A 27,084-nucleotide genomic window follows, 5' to 3' on the forward strand; every position below is an offset into this window, starting at 1 on the left:
TGCTATCCTATTAGCCACCAGCTTTCACCCCCAACATCTAAAAGACTCTCTGCCTATCTCTCAGTTTCTCAGAGTCCTACACTATAACAGTGACATCTCTCATATGAATACTCAGCTGGCGGAAATGAAACAACGCTTTATTGATAGAGGCTATGCCCCTCACACATTGGAGATTGCTGAAAAAAGAGCCAGAGAACGCTTAGATTTTAGCGTCAATAGCAAAACCAAGAAGACACAATTGTTTCTCCCTATGACCTACCACACAGCAACAACAAAAATAAAAAACACGATACACAGGCATTGGGATGTAATTCAAGCCGATAAGAATCTCCCGTCGATTTTCCAACAACATCCTATGATCAGCTACAAAAGAAACCGTAATCTGAGGGACTTATTAGTTCGGAACGATCCTACACAATGTTATACTAAGAAAACATGGATAAAAAAGAAAGGCTGCTTTAAGTGCACTGGTTGTGTAACGTGTAGCCATATGCTGACCAGCACCTCCTTTGCCCACCCACACACGGGCAAACGGATACCGATTAAGCACTACATCACCTGCACGACAGACCATGTCATCTACATGGTGACCTGTCCATGTGGACTATCGTATGTCGGGAAGACAGACCTCACATTACGCGATAGGATGAGGGGTCATCGATCCGGGATAATGACGGCATATCGGGACCAAACCACGGAAAAACCCGTGGCTAAACATTTCTTGGCTATGCAACTGTCAGGGCTCCGCGGGCAGCGGTGAGGGGAGGCTGCAATCCTCTCGCAGCACTCACCCTCGGTCCGTCGCCGCCCGCGGTCCCCTCTCCCCTTACCGTTAAGCGAGCGGCGTCCTCTCCTCCTGACACGCCGCTCGCGTCCTCCTCTCCTCCTCCCAGCGGCAGCATGTCTAACGCTGCACGCTGGGAGCCGGCACTATTATCTAAGCGCCGGGGTCACTCACGTGACCCGGCGTTAAAGCTACAGTGCAACAAACACAGTGGGGGTATAGATATCCCCCACGTGTGTTTGTTAATACTGATTGGTGGTTAGCCAATCAGGATTCAGGCTAGGATTTAAATACTTACCTTTCCTGTCTATCTGTGCCCTGTTGTGGTCTTTGCTTTATAGTATTGATTGTGAACGTGTGCTTTCTGGTTACGTACCCTCTGGCTTGTTATACTGACTTTGTGACTTTCTCCTACCCTTTGACCTCGGCTTGTTTCTCGTTATTCTGTTTTCTGGTTCCCCTTACTCGGCTTGTCTCCTGACTATTCTTTGTGTGCTTAGCCCGGCCACTCTAAGGACCGGTACAGCACACTTTCTGTGTGTGTGTCTGTGTGTGTGTTAGCGTGTTGGGTTCCCCGGGATCGTGACATTACAACAGGGCCATAATGGAACCTGCCTACATACCACAGCTCCTAGTTAATCAGGAGGCTAGAATGGATGGCTTGGACCACCGTATGGATCAGTTTGCTCAAGCTTTGCAGACCATACTGGCTCGTACTGCACACCTGCAGCCTGCCGTCCAGGAGGCGGTTGCTGCTGTGTCCGAACCCATTGCCACTCCAGTACCCGTTCCTGCCCATGTAGTCCATATGACACCGCCACAGCGCTATAGTGGTGACCCAGCATTGTGTCGTGGTTTCCTCAATCAAATTGACATCCATCTGGTGATGAATCCACGTTCCTATCCCACCGACAGATCCAAAATTGCCTTTTTGATAAACCACCTGTCTGGGAGAGCTTTAGCATGGGCAAACCCCATGTGGGAAAATATGTCTCCTATGTCCTTTGCGGATTTTTTGTCAGCATTCAAACGCACGTTTGATCAACCCGGTAGGGTTGCCTCTGCTGGCAAAGCTCTGCTTAGGGTTCGACAGGGTAACAGATCTGTAGCGGATTATACTATCGAATTCCGCACTCTAGCAGCTGAAGTGGTTTGGAATAACGACGCCCTCGTAACAGCCTTTCAGGAGGGTTTGGCCGCTTACATACTGGAGGAAATAGCATCCAGGGAACTGCCTGTCCTTCTAGATGATATTATAGACTACGTAATCCTTATTGATAACCGCATTAGAGAGAGACGTAGTCAAAGACGGCTGGATACACGGGTGTTACCTGCTCTACCCAGTACTGCATTACTAGCGTTACCCGCTCCTAGGCAACCATCCCCCGAACCCATGCAATTGGGTGCTACGGGGTTAACTGAGGCTGAAAGAACGTATCGTAGAAGGGAGGGGTTATGTCTCTATTGTGGAAAGAGGGGTCACCACTGTAATACATGCCCTAAATTACAGGGAAACTCCAGCACCTAAGGCCTAGAGAGGGGTCGGCCTCGGGTGTTATGACTTTGTCCCCTCATGTGTCCATCTCCAGACCATTTATTACGGTCTCTCTTTTGGTCAATAAAACCACCATAACAACTAAAGCCTTGATCGATTCAGGTGCGGCTGACAACCTTATGGATGAGACCTTTGCCAGAACCGCAGCCTTGACTTTGATCCAAAAGGCCACACCCTTGGCCGTTGAGGCCATAGATGGTAGACCACTTGAGAGACCTCTGGTGACCCATGAGACCCAAGATATAGAGATGTGTGTGGGTGCTTTACACAAGGAAAGGATAACCTTCCAAATAATTGACTCCCCTACTGCTTCCATTGTTCTGGGTTTTCCCTGGTTAGTGAAACACAACCCAGTACTTGATTGGGGTTGTTTAGACATACTCTCCTGGGGGGAATCTTGTCAACGAGACTGTATGGCCCAAGTACGTCCCATTTGTTTACTTAACGTGCCCACGGCTAAACCGCTTTCTGTTTCTGTCCCTTCTGTGTATGCAGACCTTGCTTTGGTTTTCGAAAAAAGGGAGGCAGATAAGCTACCCCCACACCGTGAGTATGACTGTGCCATAAACCTATTACCGGGTACTATGCCTCCTAGGGGTAAGGTCTACCCTCTTTCTGAGAAAGAAAACCAGGTCATGGAGGAGTACATACGAGAGGCCTTAAGTAAAGGTTTTATTAGAAGGTCCTCCTCTCCTGCTGGTGCTGGTTTCTTTTTTGTGGCAAAAAAGGAGGGCGATTTGAGACCGTGTATAGACTACAGAGCCCTAAACAATATAACGATTAAAAATGCCTATCCGATTCCCCTCATTACCGAATTGTTTGATCGTGTCAAAGGTTCTAGATATTTTACTAAACTAGACCTCAGGGGGGCTTATAACCTTGTTCGTATTAAGGAGAATGATGAATGGAAAACGGCGTTCAATACGCGTAGTGGGCATTACGAGTATCTGGTCATGCCTTTTGGATTGTGTAATGCTCCTGCCGTTTTTCAGGACCTCATAAACGATGTCCTTAGAGATCTACTGCATGTCTGTGCTGTAGTCTACCTAGATGACATACTTGTATATTCTCCAGATTTGAAGACACATCATACTCATGTTAGGATGGTGCTTAAAAGGTTGTTGCAGAATGGTCTTTATTGTAAATTAGAGAAATGCTTATTCGACCAAACCTCTGTACAATTCCTGGGTTATGTTATTTCTGAACAAGGATTCAGCATGGATCCTTCAAAATTGGAAGCTATACTGTCCTGGCCCCTTCCCCAAGGACTTAAGGCAATACAGCGATTTATAGGGTTTGCCAATTATTATAGAAAGTTTGTTAAAAACTTCTCATCCATTATTTCCCCTATCACTAAACTGACAAAAAAGGGTTTACACCCCAGGGTTTGGAATCCTAATGCTATTGTGGCCTTCGAGACTCTAAAAAAGGCATTTGCCACTGCCCCTGTGTTACACCATCCTGATCCTTCCCTTCCCTTTGTACTGGAAGTAGACGCCTCTGAATCAGGTATAGGAGCAGTGTTGTCACAAAGACAATCGTATGACGAACCCCTCCTTCCCTGTGGTTACTTTTCAAAACGCTTGTCAGAGTCTGAAAAGAATTACGACGTTGGGAACAGGGAATTATTAGCTATAGTGATGGCATTTAAAGAATGGAGGTACTTGTTAGAGGGAGCTAGACACAAGATTTTGGTTATAACCGATCATAAAAATCTATCCTATATCGCAGATGCTAAGAGGTTATCCTCTCGTCAGGCTAGATGGTCTTTATTTCTCTCACGTTTTCAGTACATAATCACATACAGGCCTGGTTACCGAAATGTCAAGGCTGATGCCATCTCCCGCCAGTACGAACCTGTAGATTCTATTACCTCCACTCCTGAGCCCATTGTACCCACAACTAATATAATAGCTACTACCCGTTTGGTTATCTCGTCTCTTTTCCTTGATGGTATCAAGTCATACCAACCCCAAGCACCCTCTGAGACCCCTACTGGTAAGCTGTACGTGAAAGTAAAAGACAGAAAGAAGTTGTTGACTTTATTTCACACAGCCAAAACGGCTGGTCATCCAGGGGTTACCAAGACTTACAAGGGTCTTCTCCAACAGTTTTGGTGGCCCTCACTCAAAAAAGACGTGGTAGATTACGTGCAGGCTTGCCGTGTCTGTACACAGTGTAAGTCCCCTAATGTTAAACCCCTGGGACTCCTTATGCCCCTATCTGTACCCAAGAAACCGTGGACACACTTATCCATGGACTTTATTGTGGATCTTCCTTCATCTGATGGGCAGACAGTAATTTTGACTGTAACGGATAGGTTCTCCAAAATGGCGCACTTCATTCCGCTTAAGAAGCTACCTTCTGCGGTTCAGTTGGCTCAGGTGTTTGCCAAAGAAGTGTTCCGCTTGCATGGTATACCACAAGATATCGTATCTGACAGGGGCCCTCAGTTTGTCTCTCGGTTTTGGAGAGGCTTTTGTACTGAGATGGGGGTCTCCTTATCGTTTACTTCCTCCTATCATCCGCAATCTAATGGAGCTGCCGAACGAGCAAATCAGTCTGTGGAGTTGTATTTACGCTGTTTCACGAATGCACACCAGGACAACTGGTCCCGTCTCCTTCCCTGGGCTGAGTTTGCCAGGAACACTGTGTCTCATTCTTCTACTGGCGTAAGTCCTTTTATGGTGGCTTATGGGTTCCAACCCGCTGTCCTTCCCGGTGTATTCTCCGACAAGGGAATGCCCGCTTTGGACGAGCACCTCGCCTCCTTACGGAAGATGTGGGATCAGGTCCATGCTGCTCTTTGTCGTGCTGCTGCTACTCAAAAGAGGTTTGCTGATCGTCGTAGGTGTGCGGCTCCTTCTTATGCTCCGGGTGATAGGGTTTGGTTGTCCTCTAGGAATCTCCGCCTTAGGGTTCCCTCGATGAAGTTCGCGCCCAAGTTCCTTGGTCCCTATAAGGTGTTGCGTAGGGTGAATCCTGTATCCTACTCCCTGGCCTTGCCCCCTTCCATGCGCATACCTAACACCTTTCACACCTCCCTTTTGAAGCCCTTGCTCTGTAATCGGTTCTCTGGCTCTCTCAGGCGTTCCGATGCCCTCCGCGCGGTCTCTAGTGACGTATATGAGGTGGCTGCTCTCCTTGATTCTCGTTTCTCTCGAGGTCGGTTGCAGTATCTGGTTGATTGGAAGGGTTATGGCCCGGAGGAGCGGTCGTGGGTTTCTGTCTCTGACTTGGACGCCCCCTCCTTGATCCGCTCCTTTCATGCGCGGTTTCCTTTGAAGCCTTCAGCTTCCCGCCCCCTGGGCGGTCTTCGAGGGGGGGGTTATGTCAGGGCTCCGCGGGCAGCGGTGAGGGGAGGCTGCAATCCTCTCGCAGCACTCACCCTCGGTCCGTCGCCGCCCGCGGTCCCCTCTCCCCTTACCGTTAAGCGAGCGGCGTCCTCTCCTCCTGACACGCCGCTCGCGTCCTCCTCTCCTCCTCCCAGCGGCAGCATGTCTAACGCTGCACGCTGGGAGCCGGCACTATTATCTAAGCGCCGGGGTCACTCACGTGACCCGGCGTTAAAGCTACAGTGCAACAAACACAGTGGGGGGTATAGATATCCCCCACGTGTGTTTGTTAATACTGATTGGTGGTTAGCCAATCAGGATTCAGGCTAGGATTTAAATACTTACCTTTCCTGTCTATCTGTGCCCTGTTGTGGTCTTTGCTTTATAGTATTGATTGTGAACGTGTGCTTTCTGGTTACGTACCCTCTGGCTTGTTATACTGACTTTGTGACTTTCTCCTACCCTTTGACCTCGGCTTGTTTCTCGTTATTCTGTTTTCTGGTTCCCCTTACTCGGCTTGTCTCCTGACTATTCTTTGTGTGCTTAGCCCGGCCACTCTAAGGACCGGTACAGCACACTTTCTGTGTGTGTGTCTGTGTGTGTGTTAGCGTGTTGGGTTCCCCGGGATCGTGACAGCAACACCATCTTCCCACACTTAAATTTATTGGGATTGACCATGTACCTCCTCTAGACCGAGGCGGCGATTGATCCAAAATCCTTTTACACAGAGAAGCCTATTGGATCCATTATTTGGACACAGTTACACCTAAGGGACTAAACGAAAACATCATATATTCTATGTTCTCATGAGGGTGGAGATCATTATCATCATAGGTTTGGTTTTTCCTGTACCATCGAGATCCGTTTACCACGTATTTACATTAACATTTCTTATTATAATCTTTTATTATACTTTTTTATTATATATTTTTTTCATAGGTAGCAATCATATGCTACCAGCATCCTCTGGGCATACTAATCTTTTCCAGGCAGTCGAGAGTGTTCTAAGATTATCAGTTATGTTGGGGATGGACTATTATTATCTCTATCTTCACTTTTGGTGTTTGATATGTATGTAGCAATTATATGCTACAATTATGATTCTACAGGATAGATCCTATTATAGATTAGCCACACATAGAGATCTATGTGATTCCATTAGACGTGAGTGTTCGATCAGCATTAGAGTATTTTTGTTATGTTTTTAGTTATTATTTATTATTAGTTTGTTCATTTGTACATAGCAATCATATGCTATCAGTAACGTACTACCATTTTGCATATCGGATTTAAAGTTTGTTCTGTCTTAGATAGTCAACTGAGTGTTAATATCTGGCATTAAGCTAGATGTAGTTGTTAGTGGCATTTGGTCACTTATTGATTTATTTTCCTGCTCAATTATCTATTAAGTTGTTCTGATATGGGACTTTAGATCAGTCCATGGGTACCTCAGACTACTCCAAGTGGGGTCAGTTTGTTACTCATGGGCTGTCCCATTTATCCTTTAGATATGATACTTATTTAGAAAAATATATATAGGTATTGGAGTAAGTCCGTGTCACCTTTAGAGTTTATGATATATTTTGTAGTACTAGATCATCACATTATCAGTACATTTTACAGCATGCTTTAGTGTATAAATCATGTATATATTATGCATATAACATTGTATAAATATATGTATTCTCCGCTTTGATTTTAATCTTTAATTTATGATGTCAGGCTTTTTGTGTTGTCTCATTGGTTGTATTTTTTTGGTTGGGCACCTTTTGTCACATTTGTGTTTATAACCCTTAACACGTCAGTGCACTGCACTGGTTTGTCTATTAGCACCCTTTCCTGGCATCTGAGCTATATAGACTTTTCGGTAGTCTACACTACCCACTCTGTTCTCCACAGCGTTTCACTTGCGCCCGGCATCTTAGTTTTTTCTGTGTATATCATTGCCTCGGCAACCACTTTTCTTCCGTCCGACGTCCCGATCACGTGACGTTCTATGCGGCTTCCAAGCACTTCCGGGTTCTAACGGGCAGACTCACTCCTCCTCACTTCACCATTGGGTAAGTGCACATTGATTTAGATTTGTATTTCATATATAAACACTTCACTGCCATGTACTCTGTGATCTTGAAAAAGACCCGGCAGGGTCGAAACGTCGATTGATTTTTGTACACCAGTTATGAAACAATAAAGCACTAAGTGTTCCACTTAAGAAGACCTGTGAGTGCATTTTGATTTTTCATTTTTCTGTATATATTTGACGCCAGCAATTTGCACCCAGGCATATTAAGACACGTTTATTGTCTTTGAGGAGAGTGCCAAGCTTTCACTTGTATATATATATATATATATATATATATATATATGTATATGTATGTATATATATACACATATATACACACACACACACACAAAGCTGTGTGTGTGCTGTGTGAGGGTGCTGTTAGTGTGATGTGTGTGTGTTGGTAGTGTACTATGTGGGTGACGGTGTTTGTGTGTGCGTGCTTGTGAGGGTGCTGTGAATGTACTGTGTGTCAGGGTGCTGTTTGTGTGTGTGTGTGTGCACTTGTGAGGGTGCTGTAAATGTACTGTGTGTCAGGGTGCTGTTTGTGTGTGAGGGTACTGGTAGTGTTTTGTGTGTGTGTGTTAGGGTCCTGTTTGTGTTTGTGAGGGTGCTGTGTGTGTGGGTGCTGTATGTGTGTGTGGGTGCTGTATGTGTGTGGGTGCTGTGTCTGTGGGTGCTGTGTGTCTGTGGGTGCTGTATGTGTGTGGGTGCTGTGTGTCTGTCGGTGCTGTGTGTCTGTGGGTGCTGTATGTGTGTAGGTGCTGTATGTGTGTGGGTGCTGTGTATGTCTGTGGGTGCTGTGTATGTCTGTGGGTGCTGTGTATGTCTGTGGGTGCTGTGTATGTCTGTGGGTGTGCTGTGTATGTGTGTGGGTGTGCTGTGTATGTCTGTGGGTGTGCTGTGTATGTCTGTGGGTGCTGTGTATGTCTGTGGGTGCTGTGTATGTCTGTGGGTGCTGTGTATGTCTGTGGGTGTGCTGTGTATGTGTGTGGGTGTGCTGTGTATGTCTGTGGGTGTGCTGTGTATGTCTGTGGGTGCTGTGTATGTGTGTGGGTGCTGTGTATGTCTGTGGGTGCTGTGTGTGGGTGCTGTGTATGTCTGTGGGTGCTGTGTATGTGTGTGGGTGCTGTGTATGTCTGTGGGTGCTGTGTGTGTGTGTGTGTGCTGTGGGGGGTGGAGGTGGGGGTACATTATTTAATATCCCCCCTCCCTTCTTACTTTATGTGGGGAGGGGGGATTCTTGTTCCTTGTCCCTGGTGGTCCAGTGGAGGTGGGGGCAGATCAGTTATCCCCCCTCCCTTGTTACCTTATGCCTGGGAGGGGGGATCCTGCTGCTGCTGCCATCCTTCCCTGGTGGTCCAGAGGAGAGTGAACTCTAGCCCCGCAGGGCTAGAGTTCACTCACGCGAGATCTGAGCGTTGCCGCGGCAACGCTCAGATCTCGCGAGAGGAACCCGGCGGAGCTGCTGGCAATAGCTCCGCCGGTCCTCTCCTGCCTCCCTCCATGCCTGTGAGCCGGTGAGGGGAGGCTGAGAGCAGAGCCGGCGCTCGGATAGCGCCGGCTCTGCATGAGCCGGCAGAGGGGATCCTGAGATCTCCCCTGCCGGTCTCAATACATAGGCGTGCCGCGGGGATTAGGGTGTGCCCAGGCACACCCGGCACACCCCGTGCGCACGCCTATGAAGGTGAGGGAATGTAACTCAGTGTTCTGAGCAGACTACTTACAAACACACACAGCCATACAAACACAGAAAAGCACTAAAATACATATTTACATTATACACGCAGTCACAAAAACTCAAACTGTTATAACACATGTAGAAATACAGACAAGCCTACACTAACGGTCCTGATAAAGCTCATGAACTGCTCTGAAATGTCGCTGTATCTTTTCCCTAATAAAGCCTACGTTTTATACCACCTGGTGTGCCCACGTTTTCTCTACAAACTGGTTTGCCCCCTCCTGGATGCACCTAAATGGCTGTATCCTCACTTTAGGCATGTACGTTCTCATCTTAGTTTGCTATATACACTTGAACACTAGCATACACACATAATGGCATTGCGCACACACACACACAAAATCTGACATACACCCATACGGACAGACACATGTATATTAACATAAATACATACTGACATTGCACACATGCACACAGAGGAAATCTGACACGCACACATAGTGATTACACACATACACACATAGCAACATATACATATTCACATTACAATTAGGACGCACTCATAAGTTCACACAAGATACGTGAATGCCTGGGATTGGCTCGATGCACGGTCTGTATCTACAAACCATCAGCTAAAAGAGAGGGAAAATTAAGGCGAGACATTAATTAGTTCCTGGAACCCTGACTTTATGGCTGTCAGTGGAAAAATTTTCTTAAATCTCCCTAATTGCGCCACCATGGCAGCAAGCAGAATCCTTAATAAAGGTTAGTCCCCAGCAAACATAGAGGCAGCAAATGAAAGTTTACAATTTAAAATGCATATATAATGCCGTATCTTTATTTATCGTATCTTTTTTCTTTCAGCCCTTTTATAATTGATTTAAAATTTAACTAAATTGTAAAAAAAAATGGATATTTAATGCAATTGTGATTTTTATTTTTATTTAAGGAATGCATAGCACCATGTTAACATCCATTGATACTAACTATATCATTAAATATATGAAATTTAAAGGTAACCTATATATATACTGTTTAACACAAGTTATTTTTTCATGATAAATAAATATATTATGATACCTAGTATAATATCTAGTAAACTCGAGTACCAGTATGAAATGTTTTTTTACTATTATATGTTAATTATTTTATTGTACTTAGTACTTACTGTATTACTATTTTTTTTTTTATCGAAGGGAGGAGATTTATTTGACGCTATAACTTCAACTAACAAATACACAGAGCGAGATGCAAACGGAATGCTGTATAATCTAATGAGTGCCATCAAATACCTGCACAGCTTAAACATTGTTCATAGAGACATCAAACCTGAGAACCTGCTGGTAAGACTTTACTTTGTTCTAGTGGGGGGATGAGGAGTTAGGCATTAAAATACGCAGCTCAGTTATTCAATGTACGTCATGTTCATCTTTACCGTTTACCTATACCAGATCTATTCCATGTAAGTGATCATCAAAATGTTCTTTCTTGTTGTTGTATACACAAAATTGTAAAATATTACAAATGTTCTTTAATTAGTTGACAATGATATTTTAATCAACTTGCAAAATTCATTTTAGAAACCAAAGTATTCCAAAAAAAAAAATCTCAATTCCCCACACTTGTCTCTGTAATCCATTGAACCTAAATTTTGTGTAAATTTTTTAATAGATTTTTTTTCTTCATTCACATTCAGTATTGGCTATTGGGCTTGTGGGAAGTTGTGTATGTTATAGGAATTGGTTGGGGTTCTTGTGCTTAAACATTGAATACCGTATATACTCGAGTATAGGTCGACCCGAATATAAGTCGAGACCCCTAATTTTACCCAAAAAAACTGGGAAAACGTATTGACTCGAGTATAAGACTAGGGTGGGAAATGCAGCATCTACTGGTAAATTTCTAAATAAAATTATCTCCCCAAAATTATATTAATTGAATATTTACAGTGTGTGTATATAATGAATGCAGTGTGTGTGTGTGTTTGTATGAATGCGGTGTGTGTGTGTGTGTATGAGTGCAGTGTATGTGTATGAATGCAGTGTGTGTGTTAGAATGCAGTGTGCGTAGTGTGTGTGTATATAATGCAGTGTGTGTATGAATGCAGTGTGTGCAGTGTGTGTATGAATGCAGTGTGTGTGTGTATGAATGTAGTTTGTGTGTGTGTATGAATGCAGTGTGGGTGTGTATGAATACAGTGTGTGTGTGTATAAATGTAGTGTGTGTGTGATGCAGAGTGTGTTTGTGTGTCTGATGCAGAGCCTTGGTGGGGGGGGTGGGCATTTTTATTATTATTTTTTTTCATTATTATTATTATTAAAATATTATTTTTTTATATATTATATTTTATTTCTATATTATTATTACTATTATTATTATTATTATATAATTATTTTAAATTCATTATTTTTATTTATATTTTATTTGTCCCCCCTCCCTGCTTGTTAGCTGGCCAGGGAGGGGGGCTCTCATTCCCTGGTGGTCCAGTGGATGGGCTGTAGTAGGAGGGGGGCTGGCAGCGAGCTGTACCTTACCTTCACAGCAGCTCCTGTCAGCTCCCTTCTCTCTCCTCCGGTCAGCTCCCTCTGTAAGTCTTGCGGCCGCGCGTAGCGTTGCCACGCTCTGACCCCGCGGCTCTTGCGAGACTTGCAGTGGGGAGCTGACCGGAGTAGAGAGAAGGGAGCTGACAGGAGCTGCTGTGAAGGTAAGGTACAGCTTCCTGCCAGCCCCCAACAGGACCGCCGGGCTTGTAATGAGCCCGGCGGTCCTGGTCTGTATTATGGCAATGTAAGTTGCCATAATACAGACACTCACTCGAGTATAAGACGAGTGGGGGTTTTTCAGCACAAAAAAATGTGCTGAAAAACTCGTCTTAAACTCGAGTATATACGGTATATCACAATGTGATTTTATGTTCTAATTAAAAATGACACATATACACAATGTTAGGTAGTACGGTACTACGGCTTTTACACAGTTGTAGGGTCTTTAAACACTATGAGAGTTATTCACTAATGTGAGAATTCAATATGAATTCAGAATGAATTTGAAATTTCAGGTCAGACCAGCCGAACTAGAAAGTTTTTTAAGTCATCTCTGTGATCAGGTTCACATTGAGTCACTTTGAATTCTCACTTTAGTAAGTAACCCTGTTTGTTCATGTAGGCAGTTCTAATTCATATTAATAAAGCCAACGACATAATATTACTAGCGATAGCTAGCAATACATAAATCATTTAGTAAATAAAATCCCTAGTTTTAACATTTTTTGATTTGAAGAGGGGAGATTTCACCTATACCAGTGGAAATGGTTATTTAAAGTAATAGTAAAGATATAGAAATCACTGCCTTGAGAAGTTGTGCCGATCAGTTCAAGAAGGTTTCTTTTAAAGAAACACTATAGTATTGGGAATTCCAACATGTATTCCCAAGGCTATATTTTCTAGGTTACTGGTTTAATTCCCCCCATCCCCAAGGGCGTTTACTAATCTTTTATCCTCACCAATCCTGTCTCCATGGGGAAGCTCAGCCTCCTTGGCTGAGATCATAGGGACCAACGATCTCAGCCAATCCAGTGCATTCCCATAGCATGGAGAGGCTAGTGTGAATGTAGGCCAAAACGCTGTGCTGTGTCAATCTCAGTTTTAGTCGGCTATTTCATTGGAAACGCATGACAGCCACCAGAGGCATTTAAACTGTGCAATGAAAACATTGCACCCCCTCCCGTTGAACTAGGATAAACTATGGGGGCATGGCACCTGAACCACTTTATAGAGATTAATTATTCCCCAAAATGTTACCCAAAAGTCAAAACTGTACATAACCCATACATTGGTTTAAAAAAAAAAATTCCACTGTCCACTGCTAAGGGTAATGCAGTGTGAAGTCTGAAATACGACGTGTGTCAGTGCTAATTTACATGTTTAGCTGGAAACTCTGAGATAGTCGTGAAAAAGATGACTTCTCAAGTTTCTATGCCAAAGGGGGCCTCCAAAACTCCAGATATGCAGGTGACGCACAACACTAATATATATAATCTATATCCATGGAATGTATATCCATAGATAAATCCCTAGATAGATATAATTGTCCATGGTTGGTTGATGGCCATACTGTAGCTACCACATGTCAGCAACCATTAATATTTTTAGGTGGAATGTAGACAATGTTCTCTAAGGAGCTGCGTTTTACCCAATAGTTCTTAAGACGTTCCGAGCCTCACAATTTGACAGCAGCAGCCTGCAGCATATTTTACAGCTCCAAGAGACGCCTGAAATAAAATATATCCACTGAGAATTTATTAAAATGGCTTAAGAAAAATTGAGCTCTTAAATATTTATAAACCCTGAGGGTTTAATAATAATATTCTGTTAATTGATTATCTGCACAATTCATTGACAAATAGGGAGTACCAAAGCCTGGAGTATTTCTTTAATGAGAAGAAATGAAATGAGTAAATAAAATATAGCATAGTATTTACAGTTATCTTAAATCTGCAGTGGAATTAAAAGGAAACATTATGGTTATTATAACCCCTACGTTATATAGATAATGTTGGAAAAAAATAATGAAAACAATTACAAATTCTAAATAAAAATATTCCTCTTCAAAAATTTCCTGCAGATTCACTATTTATTGGGTCAGTGTGTTCCAATTAATAGTGTCTTATACTGGTCTGTGGGATCTAGTCCTAGCCTATAAACTCTTGTCCAGCAGAAGTTTATAGAATAATTAATTTATTCCCGCATAAGTGAAATCAATGGCCACCATGCCAACGCTGTTATAAAAGCTGAAAAACACAAAACATCACCAATTACATAGCAGAGGAGCTTTGAAACAGAAGACTGCCAAGTCAGACTTCTTGTACTTACTATAACCACTACAGCAAAATGAAGTAGTTTTGGTGCTTAGAGGAACCCTTAAATAGCCTAAGTAGCCCGAAAAACTTTTATTGTTCTGGCAATTGAAAAAGGCTTTTAAAATAAAAACATATGTCGAAATGCAAAATTGCAAAGAGAGGAATCAGTCGGGAGCTATTAGCAGTATAATTGATACGCTTTTATGAAGAAGTGGGCTTTTAATGATTTGTTGAAGGAGTGGAGACTGGGTGAGTATCTAACGGAGGAGGGAAGTGAGTTCCACAGGAACGGTGAAAGTAAAGCAACGTTTATATGTCCATACATTATCTTTGTGGTCCTTGGTAAACACAGGGTCTTGGGGACCACTTCATGTATTATCCATTCCCTGGACCTCTCTAGTATAAATGGAGATTATGGAGACCCCAACACTTGTGATTTATTTTATGATTGGAAAGAGAAGGTTATGGGCTACAACATTATCTCAGTGGACTTAGACCTAGTGTAAAGATCTGTTTCTGTGGTAACTTGCTTGAGGTCTACTGCAATTAGTTATAGTACTGGTTATATAATCCAACACAATTATGCCGTAATTAGAAAATTGCACGTAATAGAGGCTTTTAAAATAGATTGTAATAACCTAGAATATAAACTGCATGTAACATTTTCTCTCTTCACTTTATAAAATAATACGAGCAGACAGAAATCCATCTTGCAGTCACCCAGATGGAAAATTAGATCTCATTATCTACTTGTGTGGTCATATCGTTAAATAAATATTTTACTAATCCGAAAACGTGTGCAAGCAAAGTACAATATAATCATGAAATGAATTCTTTGTCCTCATTCAGTGTGTTCTTTGTATAATCAGGTTTAGATGAGTATGTCTTTATGAAATCGCTCCTTTGTAAATAAGCAGCATGTTTAAATTAGGACAACTCTATGATATTGCTCCTTTGAAATATATCTATTATTTTTAATGGCGGGCTATCTTTATAAAATTAATAACATCCAGAGAGCAGTTTCTCTGACCCCGGCCATCTGCAAAACGCACTAAAAATCTTATACAAGGGTCTCTTTCCGGTAATGGGTTACATATGGCGGAGAGTAATTATCTTGGATATATTCAATTATTGTTGCGCAAGTGCAATTTTAATGCTTAGTTAAACAAAAGTATCAATTACACAAAGAGGATTTAAAAAGTCCGAATCATCTCTTCATTTCTTGAAAAAAAAAAAAAGGTAAAGCAAAATTGGTGCAGGTTATTGGTAACATATTTTGTGACATACTGCTCAATGTTTTTAGCGTTGCAGCCAGCATAAATCCCCACATTCCACTCGCTAGTGTGTTTCAAGGGTAGATTTACAACGATCTCCTTTTAGCTGCAGTTAGAGAGACAACGTTGTCTGGCGCTGTTATAGCACAATATTTTGACAAATGTTTGCTACATAATTATATATTTCCGCAATTTCAAAGCAGGATGCCTATTGGTGAAACAGTATTTTGCCTGGGCCATAACTCTCCTGCTCTGATAAAATCAGTTATAGTAAAATAAACATTTAGGGTATCTCCAGGACCCCCTGGTAACCATGAGACAGACGAATAAATCTATCCTTTGGTGTGTGACTCACAGAGGGTGGTAGGCACCATAAATGTATCACATTGAATTCCTCATGACTCCCATATCAGGGAAGGCCCCAAAATCAGATGAACAATTCCCCCAGAACGGAAACAATGAGGAGGACTCCCTCAAATGACATTGCCTCTTTTCCTTTTGACTTTTTATCCAGTTTTCCCATGAAGTCGGTTAATTATACCAAGGAGGTATTGATTCACCAGACTCTCGATCTAACTGCCTATACTGTGAGATGAGAAAGGTAGTGTTATATAATTAGCCTGGAATTATCTTGACCCACAAATTAAAGAATCCAGTCCCTCATCTGAACCGGAATGTGCCAAGCATGAATGTTACAAGTGATGCTACATCCCCCTAATTATAGTTTTGTAGCCACAGTCACACATAGAAACATAGAAGCATAGAAACATAGAAACATAGAAACATAGAATGTGACGGCAGATAAGAACCATTCAGCCCATCTAGTCTGCCCAGTTTTCTAAATACTTTCATTAGTCCCTGGCCTTATCTTATAGTTAGGATAGCCTTATGCCTATCCCATGCATGCTTAAACTCCTTTACTGTGTTAACCTCTACCACTTCAGCTGGAAGGCTATTCCATGCATCCACTACCCTCTCAGTAAAGTAATACTGCCTGATAACTTCCTGACACAACGAAGCAGGGTGAATTGTACTTTCTGGTAGCAAGCACAAGATCTGGATGCATTCTCACTGTGTTTCCTGTAATTATAGTTCGTAGATATGTGTGGATTCACAAAACACGTAGTAAAAACTGTTTATTATTCCTTGCAATCAAGACTAATTTAGTTGTCTAGAAAGTACAATTTCTTTAGACTTTGGTAAGTGTTTTCTGTTAATAATAATAAACACATTTTTGGCCTTTATTACAGAGTTACAGCTAGCATCATATGAAAATCTCCTTATAATCAACCGCTATAGGACCACATGTTCAATGCAAAACATTCTTCACTCGGTCATTAATGCTTTCATTAGACTGCTTTCAAAGAGAATCTCCAGGATAACATTACACATGCTTCTTCAACCAGATGTGTTTAACTAGATGTGGTTTCAGAAGAATTATAATTGTATTTAAGTGTCATCTATGGATCATGTTGCTCTGGCATGGAAACAGACAAATGTGGGTCTTGCTGGGAATAAGTCTAGTGTAGCTGACAAGATGCAGTGGTGGTTGCTCATTAGATTAACAATAAGGGGAGTCTAGCAGGCCAAGAATTGCATCAGAGCCTCATGAACCAATTTGCTATCCGGCCAGCACGAGACATGCGTTACAGATAGAACCGAAACATGCAACAAAATTAAGAAAATATTTCTCACCCTGTTCAACACCATACAGAGTTTAGATAATTCGTAAAAAAAAAAAAAAAAGCGATAGGAAACTTATCACTACACACACATATAAATATTGTTTCTAGCTCTGTATTACACAGATGGTGACATGATATGTGCGATTATTTCCTGTAATAAATGGGGAGAAAACATTCCTCCATGCAGTTAGGGGGTCCCCATTCTCACGAATGTCTTAGAATAGAGATTAATGGCTAATGTTAAGTGGAGGGATGTTTTAGGTGTTAGTGTTGTTTAGGAATTCTAACCACAGGTTCTAACCCTTCAGAGAAACTGCTATGTTTACATTGCAGGGTTAATCCAGCCTCTACTGGCTGACTGTATGTATGTGTGTATGTGTCTTTGTATGTATGTGTGTCTGGTGTGTGTGTATGTGTGTGTGTGTCTTATGTATGTGTCTTTGTATGTATGTGTCTGTATGTATGTGTCTGTATGTGTGTCTGTCTGTCTGTATGTATGTGTGCATGTCTCTGTGTGTCTGTCTGTATGTATGTATGTATGCCTGTCTGTTTGTATGTATATGTCTTTGTATGTATGTGTGTCTTGTGTGTGTGTCTGTATGTGTGTATGTGTGCCTGTGTGTGTGTGTGCCTGTCTGTGCCTGTGTGTGTGTGTCGGTCTGTATGTATGTATGTATGTATGTATGTGTGCATGTGCCTGTATGTATCTGTCTGTCTGTATGTGTGTATGTGTGTGTATATATGTGTGCCTGTATGTGTGTGTGTGTCTATCCGGGGGTGGGGGGGCCGGGAGAGGGAGGGAATGGGGGGGCCACGGTTCAGTTTCGCACCGGGGCCCCGTGGATTGTGTGTACGCCACTGGTGTAGGGGTTAATATATAGTATAGTGTAGGTGTTAATGGTTAGTATAATGTAAGAATTAATGTTTACCAATAGTGTAGAATAGTACAGAGGTTCATGATTAGTGTTATTGTAGTGTACTGTAGGAATGCATGTGTAGCATAGTGTGGTGTAGGATATAATGTATAGTGTAATGTGGGTGTTTATTTATAGGTGTTCATGATTAGTGTTAATGTAGTGTTGTGTAGGAGTTAATGTATAGTGTAGTTTAGGAGTTAATGTATAGTGTAATGTAGGTGTTTATTTATAGGTGTTCATGATTAGTGTTAATGTAGTGTTGTGTAGGAGTTAATGTATAGTGTAGTACAGTGGTTACAGTAGTGGTTCATGATTACTGTTAATGTAGTGAGGTATAGGGGTTACAAAAATACTTTGCTGTTAGGGCAATATTGAAACATGCATGGGTGGGAGTTACAATCCTAGATGGCAGCTGCCACAGAGATGGCTGTACCCCACCCAGGATTGTAATCCCCACTAATCTCAGGCAGTACTGGAACATGTATGTTTCAGTGCTGACATCACAGAAATTCATCTCCTTAGCCACTACACTACACAACAATAACACTAAACGTTAACCTCTACACTACACTGACACCTAACATTGCAATAACACTTAACATTAACTCCTACATTACAAAGACACTAAGGAAATACTAAGGAAATATGATGTCATCTATGGGTTCTAAAGACATTTATAAAGCATTCGAGCCTTGTTGCTTATTATGATGTCTCCAAAATACCTTTACAGCATTATTTTCCCATAATACATACACATATAATAATAATAATAATATTTTTTTTTAACATGTAATAATAATAATTAGTGTTTCTGGTCTCATCTTATTAGTAGGTTGAACCATAGCAACATTTGCTAGGAAAGCAAGGGATACAAGTTCCTCCTATGGTTAATGGGACACATGCAATCCACCGAATTGGTAATCGGGAACAGAAGGTGTGAAATGAGCTTGAAGAAGAGTTCTGTCACCTGAAAATCGTAAAGGGTTACTCCAAGCACTATAACCATTATAGTGATTTAAAATTGTCTGGAGTCAGTGCATGTAATTCGACCTCATTTTGAGCGTTGCTCACTTTTTATGCATTGCAGATCTGTCTGTCTCATCTTGCTTCCTGGTGCCAGCAGTGATCTAGCCCTGCTGGTACCTAAAACACATGACTGTCTATGCCATCACCTTGTGTTAAAGCCCTGCACGGCATGATGGCATAGACCATCATGTGGTCCTTAAGAGGTTAAAGGGTAGTCACGGTTAAAAAATAAATAAATCATACAGTTCGTTTTGAAGCAGTGTTCAAACATGATCCGTTTCCAGGAGCCCAGTGAGTCTTGGGGCCTGTCTTCTGTCTGCACTACTCCCTAGTAGTTGGGATCAGCAGAGTCACAAGTAGCCAAAGAGCTAGGCCTCAGAGAGATTGATTGCTGCCTGAAAGACAGTCACTGGTGGTCACTGGTGCTGAAGGAGAAGAAAAGGCCAACAACAATGCGGGACAGGTCTGGGTACCATGTAGGGGAGCATTAACCCCTGTTCCCGTTACAACTCCCATCTGCTCATTCGGCTTCTCTTGTTATTAACCAAGGCACAGGTCAGGTACAGTGTAAACAGCTCCCAAGTTACCGATCACACTTTAGTTTTTACAGATAGCATTGTCCATAATCCTTAGCCTGACCTAGATATTGGCGCCTTGTCGGGCTCATCCTATAAATATAACACCCAGCATTTTAAGGCAGCAGCTGAGCACAAAGGAAAAAAGAGCAATAAAAAATCAGCCAACTTGGCTGGGTACAAAGCAGATAAGGACCCCTTTAAGCTTTCTGTTGTCAGTTCCTCTCCAGGTTTCTTTCAGATGGTTTGGCCCATTTCCTGAGTGGCTGTTTGTCAAGTGCCATCCTGGACCCATCTTTGTAACTATAGGATTCAACGACTAGAGACCACCTTGCTCTTCAGGAAACATGGGGCTTCACTGAGATTATACTAGTGATATCACTCAAATCCACTGTGTGCACTTTGTCAAGGGTGGATCAGTGACAGGAAGCTGATAAACGGAGTAGGATGTGTAGTGCCAACACCTAGTCCAATACATCTCACTGGCTCTCTAGTTCCTCCTAGTTGCCTTTCAAAGAACAAACCAACGATCTGCTGTGAGGGCAAACGGAAATGTTGTAGTACAAATAATACAGTTTTTAGCATAGAGCAAGAAAAGTTTGCTAAGTTCACTAACTCCATATCCCAGAAACTGCTGCTTTCTTATTATTTTATTATTATTGCCATTTATATAGCGCCAACGGATTCCGTAGCGCTTTACAATATTATGAGAGGGGATTTAACTATAAATAGGACAATTACAAAGAACTTACGGAACAATAGGTTTAAGAGGACCCTGCTCAATCGAGCTTACATTCTATAGGAGTTGGGGTGTAAAACACATTAGGACAGGAATTTGCAGTCAAATAAGGTGGGCTGTCCTTTAGGAGAGAGCGAGAGACAGGTATGTGAGGTAGAGGTTACTCTGGGAGGCCATAAGCTTTCCTGCTGAGATTGTAAAGCAGGATATATTAGTATAGTAGTAATATTGTATAACAACTTACAATAGAGTGTGCAGTACATTAAGATACTTCATGTGCATTTTTTATGTTACTTTAAATGTATCACCTATATAATGCATTATAAATAATGGATAGAATTAGTTCGTGGTGTTTTGAGTTTTTTTTCCCCCTATGCCGTTGCGTGCAATGTGTTTAACATATGTCTCTTGTGCATTCCTAATTTGGATGAATAAGGGATAATGAGGCAAGACATATTCTTTGATGCTATCAGCAGTGGGGCATTTGGAATAAAGTTTAAAGATTTTTCTAAAATTGTTCTCCTGATTACATTTAATGTTCTCATGATTTAATGCAAAAAACATCCCAATTAAAAAGGGTGACTACTGAGAAATGTTAGGTCTGTCCAACAGGAAGTGCAGTCGAGCATAAAATTTGGCAAAACTTTTAGATGTGAATGGGTTCAATTCTCTTAATGTGGATTTGAAAAACTTGAAAGCAAAATAGTACTAGTTTCTAACTTTGGAAAACAATTTCTGTTCAGAGTATTTCAATTCAGCTTTTAACACTATAAGTACACACTGTTCACTTTTCACAAACATTCGTTCACCATGTTATCACAATTTGCCGCCATTTTGGATACCTCTAATTGAAACGCAGTTATTTGGAAGTTACTTTAATACAATGAACATTCTCATAAGCATTCTTGTAAAGTAAAACTGAATGTAACTAATTCTTATAGAAAAGAAATGCTTCAAGCCAGGTCCTGGAGGAACAACAAAGGGGAGAAATTCTCACTTGAGATATGTGCAATAAAAAAAAAACTTGTGTTTCATCTATAAGAAATACACAACAGACAGGGAAGTAGCCAGAAACAAGATGCTTGACACATTTTGGACTTTACTAAACCTTAATCATAGGCTTATGTTTTTTTCTTATGGCATTCATTCCATAACCTGTTAAATAAAGCTATGAGCTCACAAGAGCTAATGAAAAGGAAATTCTTCTGATTTTCATTCTTAGATCAGGACAATATTAGACTAGTGCGAAGCAAGAAAATTCAACTCAGCCAAACTATTTTTCCCAAAAATAGAAAAAAAATTGGGACGCCAGAATTTTGGCCAAAATACAATGGTGGAGAGTCTCTCTGAATAAGGACCCAAAGATACAGTTGCAAGAAAAAGTATGTGAACCCTTTGGAATGATATGGATTTCTGCATAAATTGGTCATAAAATGAGATCTGATCATCATCTAAGTCACAACAATAAACAATCACAGTCTGCTTAAACTAATAACACACAAAGAATGAAATGTTGCCATGTTTTTATTGAACACACCATGTAAACATTCACAGTGCAGGTGGAAAAAGTATGTGAACCCTTGGATTTAAAAACTGGTTAAACCTCCTTTGGCAGCAATAACTTCAACCAAACGTTTCCTGTAGTTGCAGATCAGACGTGCACAACGGTCAGGAGTAATTCTTGACCATTCCTCTTTACAGAACTGTTTCAGTTCAGCAATATTCTTGGGATGTCTGGTGTGAATCGCTTTCTTGAGGTCATGCCACAGCATCTCAATCGGGTTGAGGTCAGGACTCTGACTAGGCCACTTCAGAAGGCATATTTTCTTCTGTTTAAGTCATTCTGTTGTTGATTTTCTTCTATGCTTTGGGTCATTGTCCTGTTGCAACACCCATCTTCTGTTGAGCTTCAGCTGGTAGACAGATGGCCTTAAGTTATCCTGCAAAATGTCTTGATAAACTTGGGAATTCATTTTTCCTTCGATGATAGCAATCCGTCCAGGCCCTGATGCAGCAAAGCAGCCCCAAACCATGATGCCCCCACCACCATACTTCACAGTTGGGATGAGGTTTTGATGTTGGTGTGCTGTGCCTCTTTTTCGCCACACATAGTGTTGTGAGTTTCTTCCAAACAACTCAACTTTTGTTTCATCTGTCCACAGAATATTTTGCCAGTACTGCTGTGGAACATCCAGGTGCTCTTGTGCAAACTGTAAATGTGCAGCAATGTTTTGTTTGGACAGCAGTGGCTTCCTCTGTGGTATCCTCCCATGGAATCCATTATTTTTTATTGTTTTGCGTATTGTAGATTCGCTATCAGGGATGTTTGCATTTGCCAGTGACTTTTGTAAGTCTTTAGCTGACACTCTGGGATTCTTCTTCACCTCATTGAGCAGTCTGCGCTGTGCTCTTGCAGTCATCTTTACAGGACGGCCACTCCTAGGGAGAGTAGCAGCAGTGCTGAACTTTCTCCATTTATAGACAATTTGTCTTACCGTGGACTGATGAACAGCAAGGCTTTTGGAGATACTTTTATAACCCTTTCCAGCTTTATGCAAGTCAACAATTCTTAATCGTAGGTGTAACGGATCACCTGGCACCCCGACTGGGTACCTCCGTTAATGGATGCTCCTAGTGCTTCCTGAGGGCTCCAAGCACTCTGGCAGACACCATAATCACCGAATCCAAGAAAACTTTAAATTCTCCCAAGCGTATGAATGCTGTAGACCATTGAATAGGAACCATACGAATAGGCTTGTACCCCTAGCAGTCAACTGGAACAGCATACAATAAATCCTTCCCCCAATAATGAGACGACACATCACTTTGAGGTTAAAACAGGAACTCTGGACTGGCTCATCCAGCCTGGCTTTTATTACACTAATCCACATACAGGCCACACCCAGGGGGAGGCATAAAATAACCAATCACATACATGGTTCAGCCCACACATCCCCTCCCCTCAGATAACATTAAACTCAATTATCCGGTACACTTTTTCAGCCAAGTTCTGGATGTACCCCAAAACCCGGGGGTACACCTTTAAATCCAGCATCGCTGGATAGCCCTTATTCAGGGGGACAACATATCCAAACTTCAAGTAATTCGGATGAATGGTTCGTGAGATATGGGGTTCCAAAGATTTGACCGACCGCATGGGTAAAGTATCCGAAAACAGTTCCATGCATTTTGGCCCTGCGGTCGGTCACAAACAAGGGAATGAAAACAGGCGAATTGCCTGTGTTATAGAGCCTGGAGAGGGTTTGAATGAATTCCCTTGTTTATGGGGCTCTTTCTACCGAACGGCGGGTCATTCGGTAGTTTCCATACGAATTTCTGGAAGTATGGAGGTCTCAGCGGTGTTTGCCTAGTCAAGTGTCCGATTTTAGTTCCAGACACTCGACGGCAAAACACCGCTGTTCGGTAGTTTAAGATGGCCGCCGCCACGTGTTTGTTTCCCGAATGGCGGCCACCCAGAGGACAAAGACCACACTGCACTGATTGCCAATTACCTGTTTGCAACATTGTTGCAAACGGTAATTGGAGGCACACTCATTCCTGGGTGGTCTGGTTGTTCGGTAGTTTCACTCAATATACTGAATGGAGTGATTCTACCGAACAATCAGATGAATGTTGCATACAAATCACCCAGGATACACTTAACACATCTATAAATACATATATAATATTACAGGCAGTACACTCGAATATGCTTCACAGTCTTAAAGGGACAGTAGTCCCAAAAGTCCCAATATGTCCATAGATGCTGTTAAAAGGGCCAGTAGCAGCAATATACAGTACAATATGCCCCAAATAACCCAGGGGCCATAGTCAGTAGGTAGGAGGCTAGCAAACAGGCTTCTCCAGGGCCCAGTGGCGAGGTTGGTTTCGCCACATTTCTCCCCTTTTCCAAACAGACTAACAGGGTACCTGACCTCTTGCCGGTCAGTGCCCTTGTTAGTCCAGCAGCCCACCCACAAAACAGAAACAGCAGTACAGCCCACCCACAATAAATGGTTACTACACCTGAGTAATGGAAAAACTTGTCCAGGTCCAGGTGCCTCACCCCGGCTGTGTGGGGGACTGGTAGGCTGTTTTGGTGGGTTGCTGAGTGGGCAGAGACCAGCGGTACTCTGCCCTGGTGCCAGCACTACTACAGGAGTAGTCTGGTTGGAGCCTGGTTGCTGGAGACCGACTGTCTCCCCTTTAGCTGCGCAGCTCTGCTGCTGGAGACCGACTGTCTCCCCTTTAGTTACACAGCTCTGCTGCTGGAGACAGACTGTCTCCCCTTTGGCTAAACAGCCCTGTTGTGGGGGGGCAGGACCGACCGTCCCTACCCCCTGTGCTGGAAGTGCAGAGACCACGGTCCCATCTGCACAGGTGTGGGGCTTACAGTCTCTCCCTGGTACATTAAGCTGCCGCTGGGGAGAGGTGGTAACCAGCTCCTCTCCCATTAGAACACTCTGCCCATTGATGATCCGCCGCTGGGGAGAGGTGGTAACAATCTCCTCTCCCATGCCTACTTTCAGTCTTTGTGGAGGGAGACCGACTGTCTCTCCTCCCAATTCAGTGTCCTGCTGCTGGGGAATAGAGACTGGGCTCTCTATTCCCAAAAAATCACGCTGCTGCTGGGGGGTAGGACCAACTACCTCTGCCCCCTGTAACTCAGCCTTCCGCTGGGGAGGGAGGACGCTGCTCTCCTCTCCCTGCACTTCACACTGCATTCCCGGCATATCACTCTGCTGCTGGGGGATAGGACCCACTACCTCTGCCCCCTGTAACTCAGCCTGCCGCTGGGGAATGGAGACTGGGCTCCCAATTCCCTGCAATTCACACTGCCGCTGGGGAATGGAGACTGGGCTCCCAATTCCCAACAAATCACACTGCCGCTGGGGAGGGAGGACGGCCCCTTCAGCTCCCTGTAACTTGGGCGCAGAGACCACGGTCCCATCGGCGCTGGTGTGGGGCTTACGGTCTCCCCTTGGTGGGTTAGGCTGCCGCTGGAGAGAGGGTGTAACAAGCTCCTCTCTCTGAACTGTAACCTGCCGCTGGGGAGCAAGGATGGCCCCTTCAGCTCCCTGTAACTTGGGCACAGAGACCACGGTCTCATCTGCGCTGGTGAGGGGTTTACTGTCTCCCCTTGGTGGGTTAGGTTGTCGGTGGGGAGAGGGGGTAACAAACTCCTCTCCCTTACACACCTTCAACCGCTGGGGAGAGGGGATAACAGGCTCCTCTCCCTGCACCGTAGACTGCCGCTGGGGAGCAAGAACGGCACTTTCAGCTCCCTGTAACGCACACTGCCGCTGGGGATCTGGGCCGACTGCCCAGCATCCCTGTAGGGCCGGTAGAGAGACCGCAGTCCCATCTCCACCTGCCATCTGTGGGTCTTCCCAGGACCAATCCGTGAGGCCCCTCAACATTTGTGAGTAAGGGCCACCTGCTTCCCCACCTGGCAACTCTGGCTGCTGCTGGGGATCTGGGCCGGCTGCCCAGCATCCCGGTGGGCCCGGTGGAGAGACCTTGGTCCCATCTCTACCTGCCTGTTGTGGTTCCTCACAGGACCAGTCTATGAGGACCCCCACTTCGGGTTCCTCCCGCCGCCTCAGGGAAAGACGGCTAACCTCCTCGGATGCAGCCTCTACTCGGCTGCTGTAATGCTCCTGCTGCTGAGCATACTTCCTCTCTTTCGCCAACCGGAATTCTCGGTCCAGCCTTGTGTTTCGCTCAGCCATGACCTGGTTCCAGATCACCCGGCGTGTCTCCATGGGTATATCATCCCCATACTCGGCCACTCGCTGCCTCACCTCGGCCAGCCAATCATCTCCAGAGCCAGAACCTTCCATACTAGTCTGCTCCCAGGGGCGCTGCACGACTGCTAGCGTTGCCCTCAATTTGTAAATCCAAACGTACTGTGTCTCCGAGCTGCTTTACCTCGCACTAGGACGCCATCCCACCGCTGCCACCAATGTAACGGATCGCCTGGCACCCCGACTTGGTACCTCCGTTAATGGATGCTCCTAGTGCTTCCTGAGGGCTCCAAGCACTCTGGCAGACACCATAATCACCGAATCCAAGAAAACTTTAAATTCTCCCAAGCGTATGAATGCTGTAGACCATTGAATAGGAACCATACGAATAGGCTTGTACCCCTAGCAGTCAACTGGAACAGCATACAATAAATCCTTCCCCCAATAATGAGACGACACATCACTTTGAGGTTAAAACAGGAACTCTGGACTGGCTCATCCAGCCTGGCTTTTATTACACTAATCCACATACAGGCCACACCCAGGGGGAGGCATAAAATAACCAATCACATACATGGTTCAGCCCACACATCCCCTCCCCTCAGATAACATTAAACTCAATTATCCGGTACACTTTTTCAGCCAAGTTCTGGATGTACCCCAAAACCCGGGGGTACACCTTTAAATCCAGCATCGCTGGATAGCCCTTATTCAGGGGGACAACATATCCAAACTTCAAGTAATTCGGATGAATGGTTCGTGAGATATGGGGTTCCAAAGATTTGACCGACCGCATGGGTAAAGTATCCGAAAACAGTTCCATGCATTTTGGCCCTGCGGTCG

At 43.5% G+C, this 27,084-nt stretch overlaps 1 protein-coding gene across 5 annotated transcripts in view; it reads left to right on the forward strand.

The window, feature by feature from the left end:
• DCLK1 (doublecortin like kinase 1) overlaps positions 1–27,084 on the forward strand; it is a 398,808-nt gene that overhangs the window by 320,545 nt on the left and 51,179 nt on the right. For all 5 annotated transcript variants that reach the window (XM_063429156.1, XM_063429163.1, XM_063429171.1 and 2 more), the window contains one exon: positions 10,617–10,763. In XM_063429156.1, coding sequence (XP_063285226.1) covers positions 10,617–10,763 — 147 coding nt within the window. The remainder of the gene's footprint in view (positions 1–10,616; positions 10,764–27,084) is intronic.

This window comes from Pelobates fuscus, chromosome 1 (genome assembly GCF_036172605.1).
Source record: "Pelobates fuscus isolate aPelFus1 chromosome 1, aPelFus1.pri, whole genome shotgun sequence".
NCBI lineage: Eukaryota > Metazoa > Chordata > Amphibia > Anura > Pelobatidae > Pelobates > Pelobates fuscus.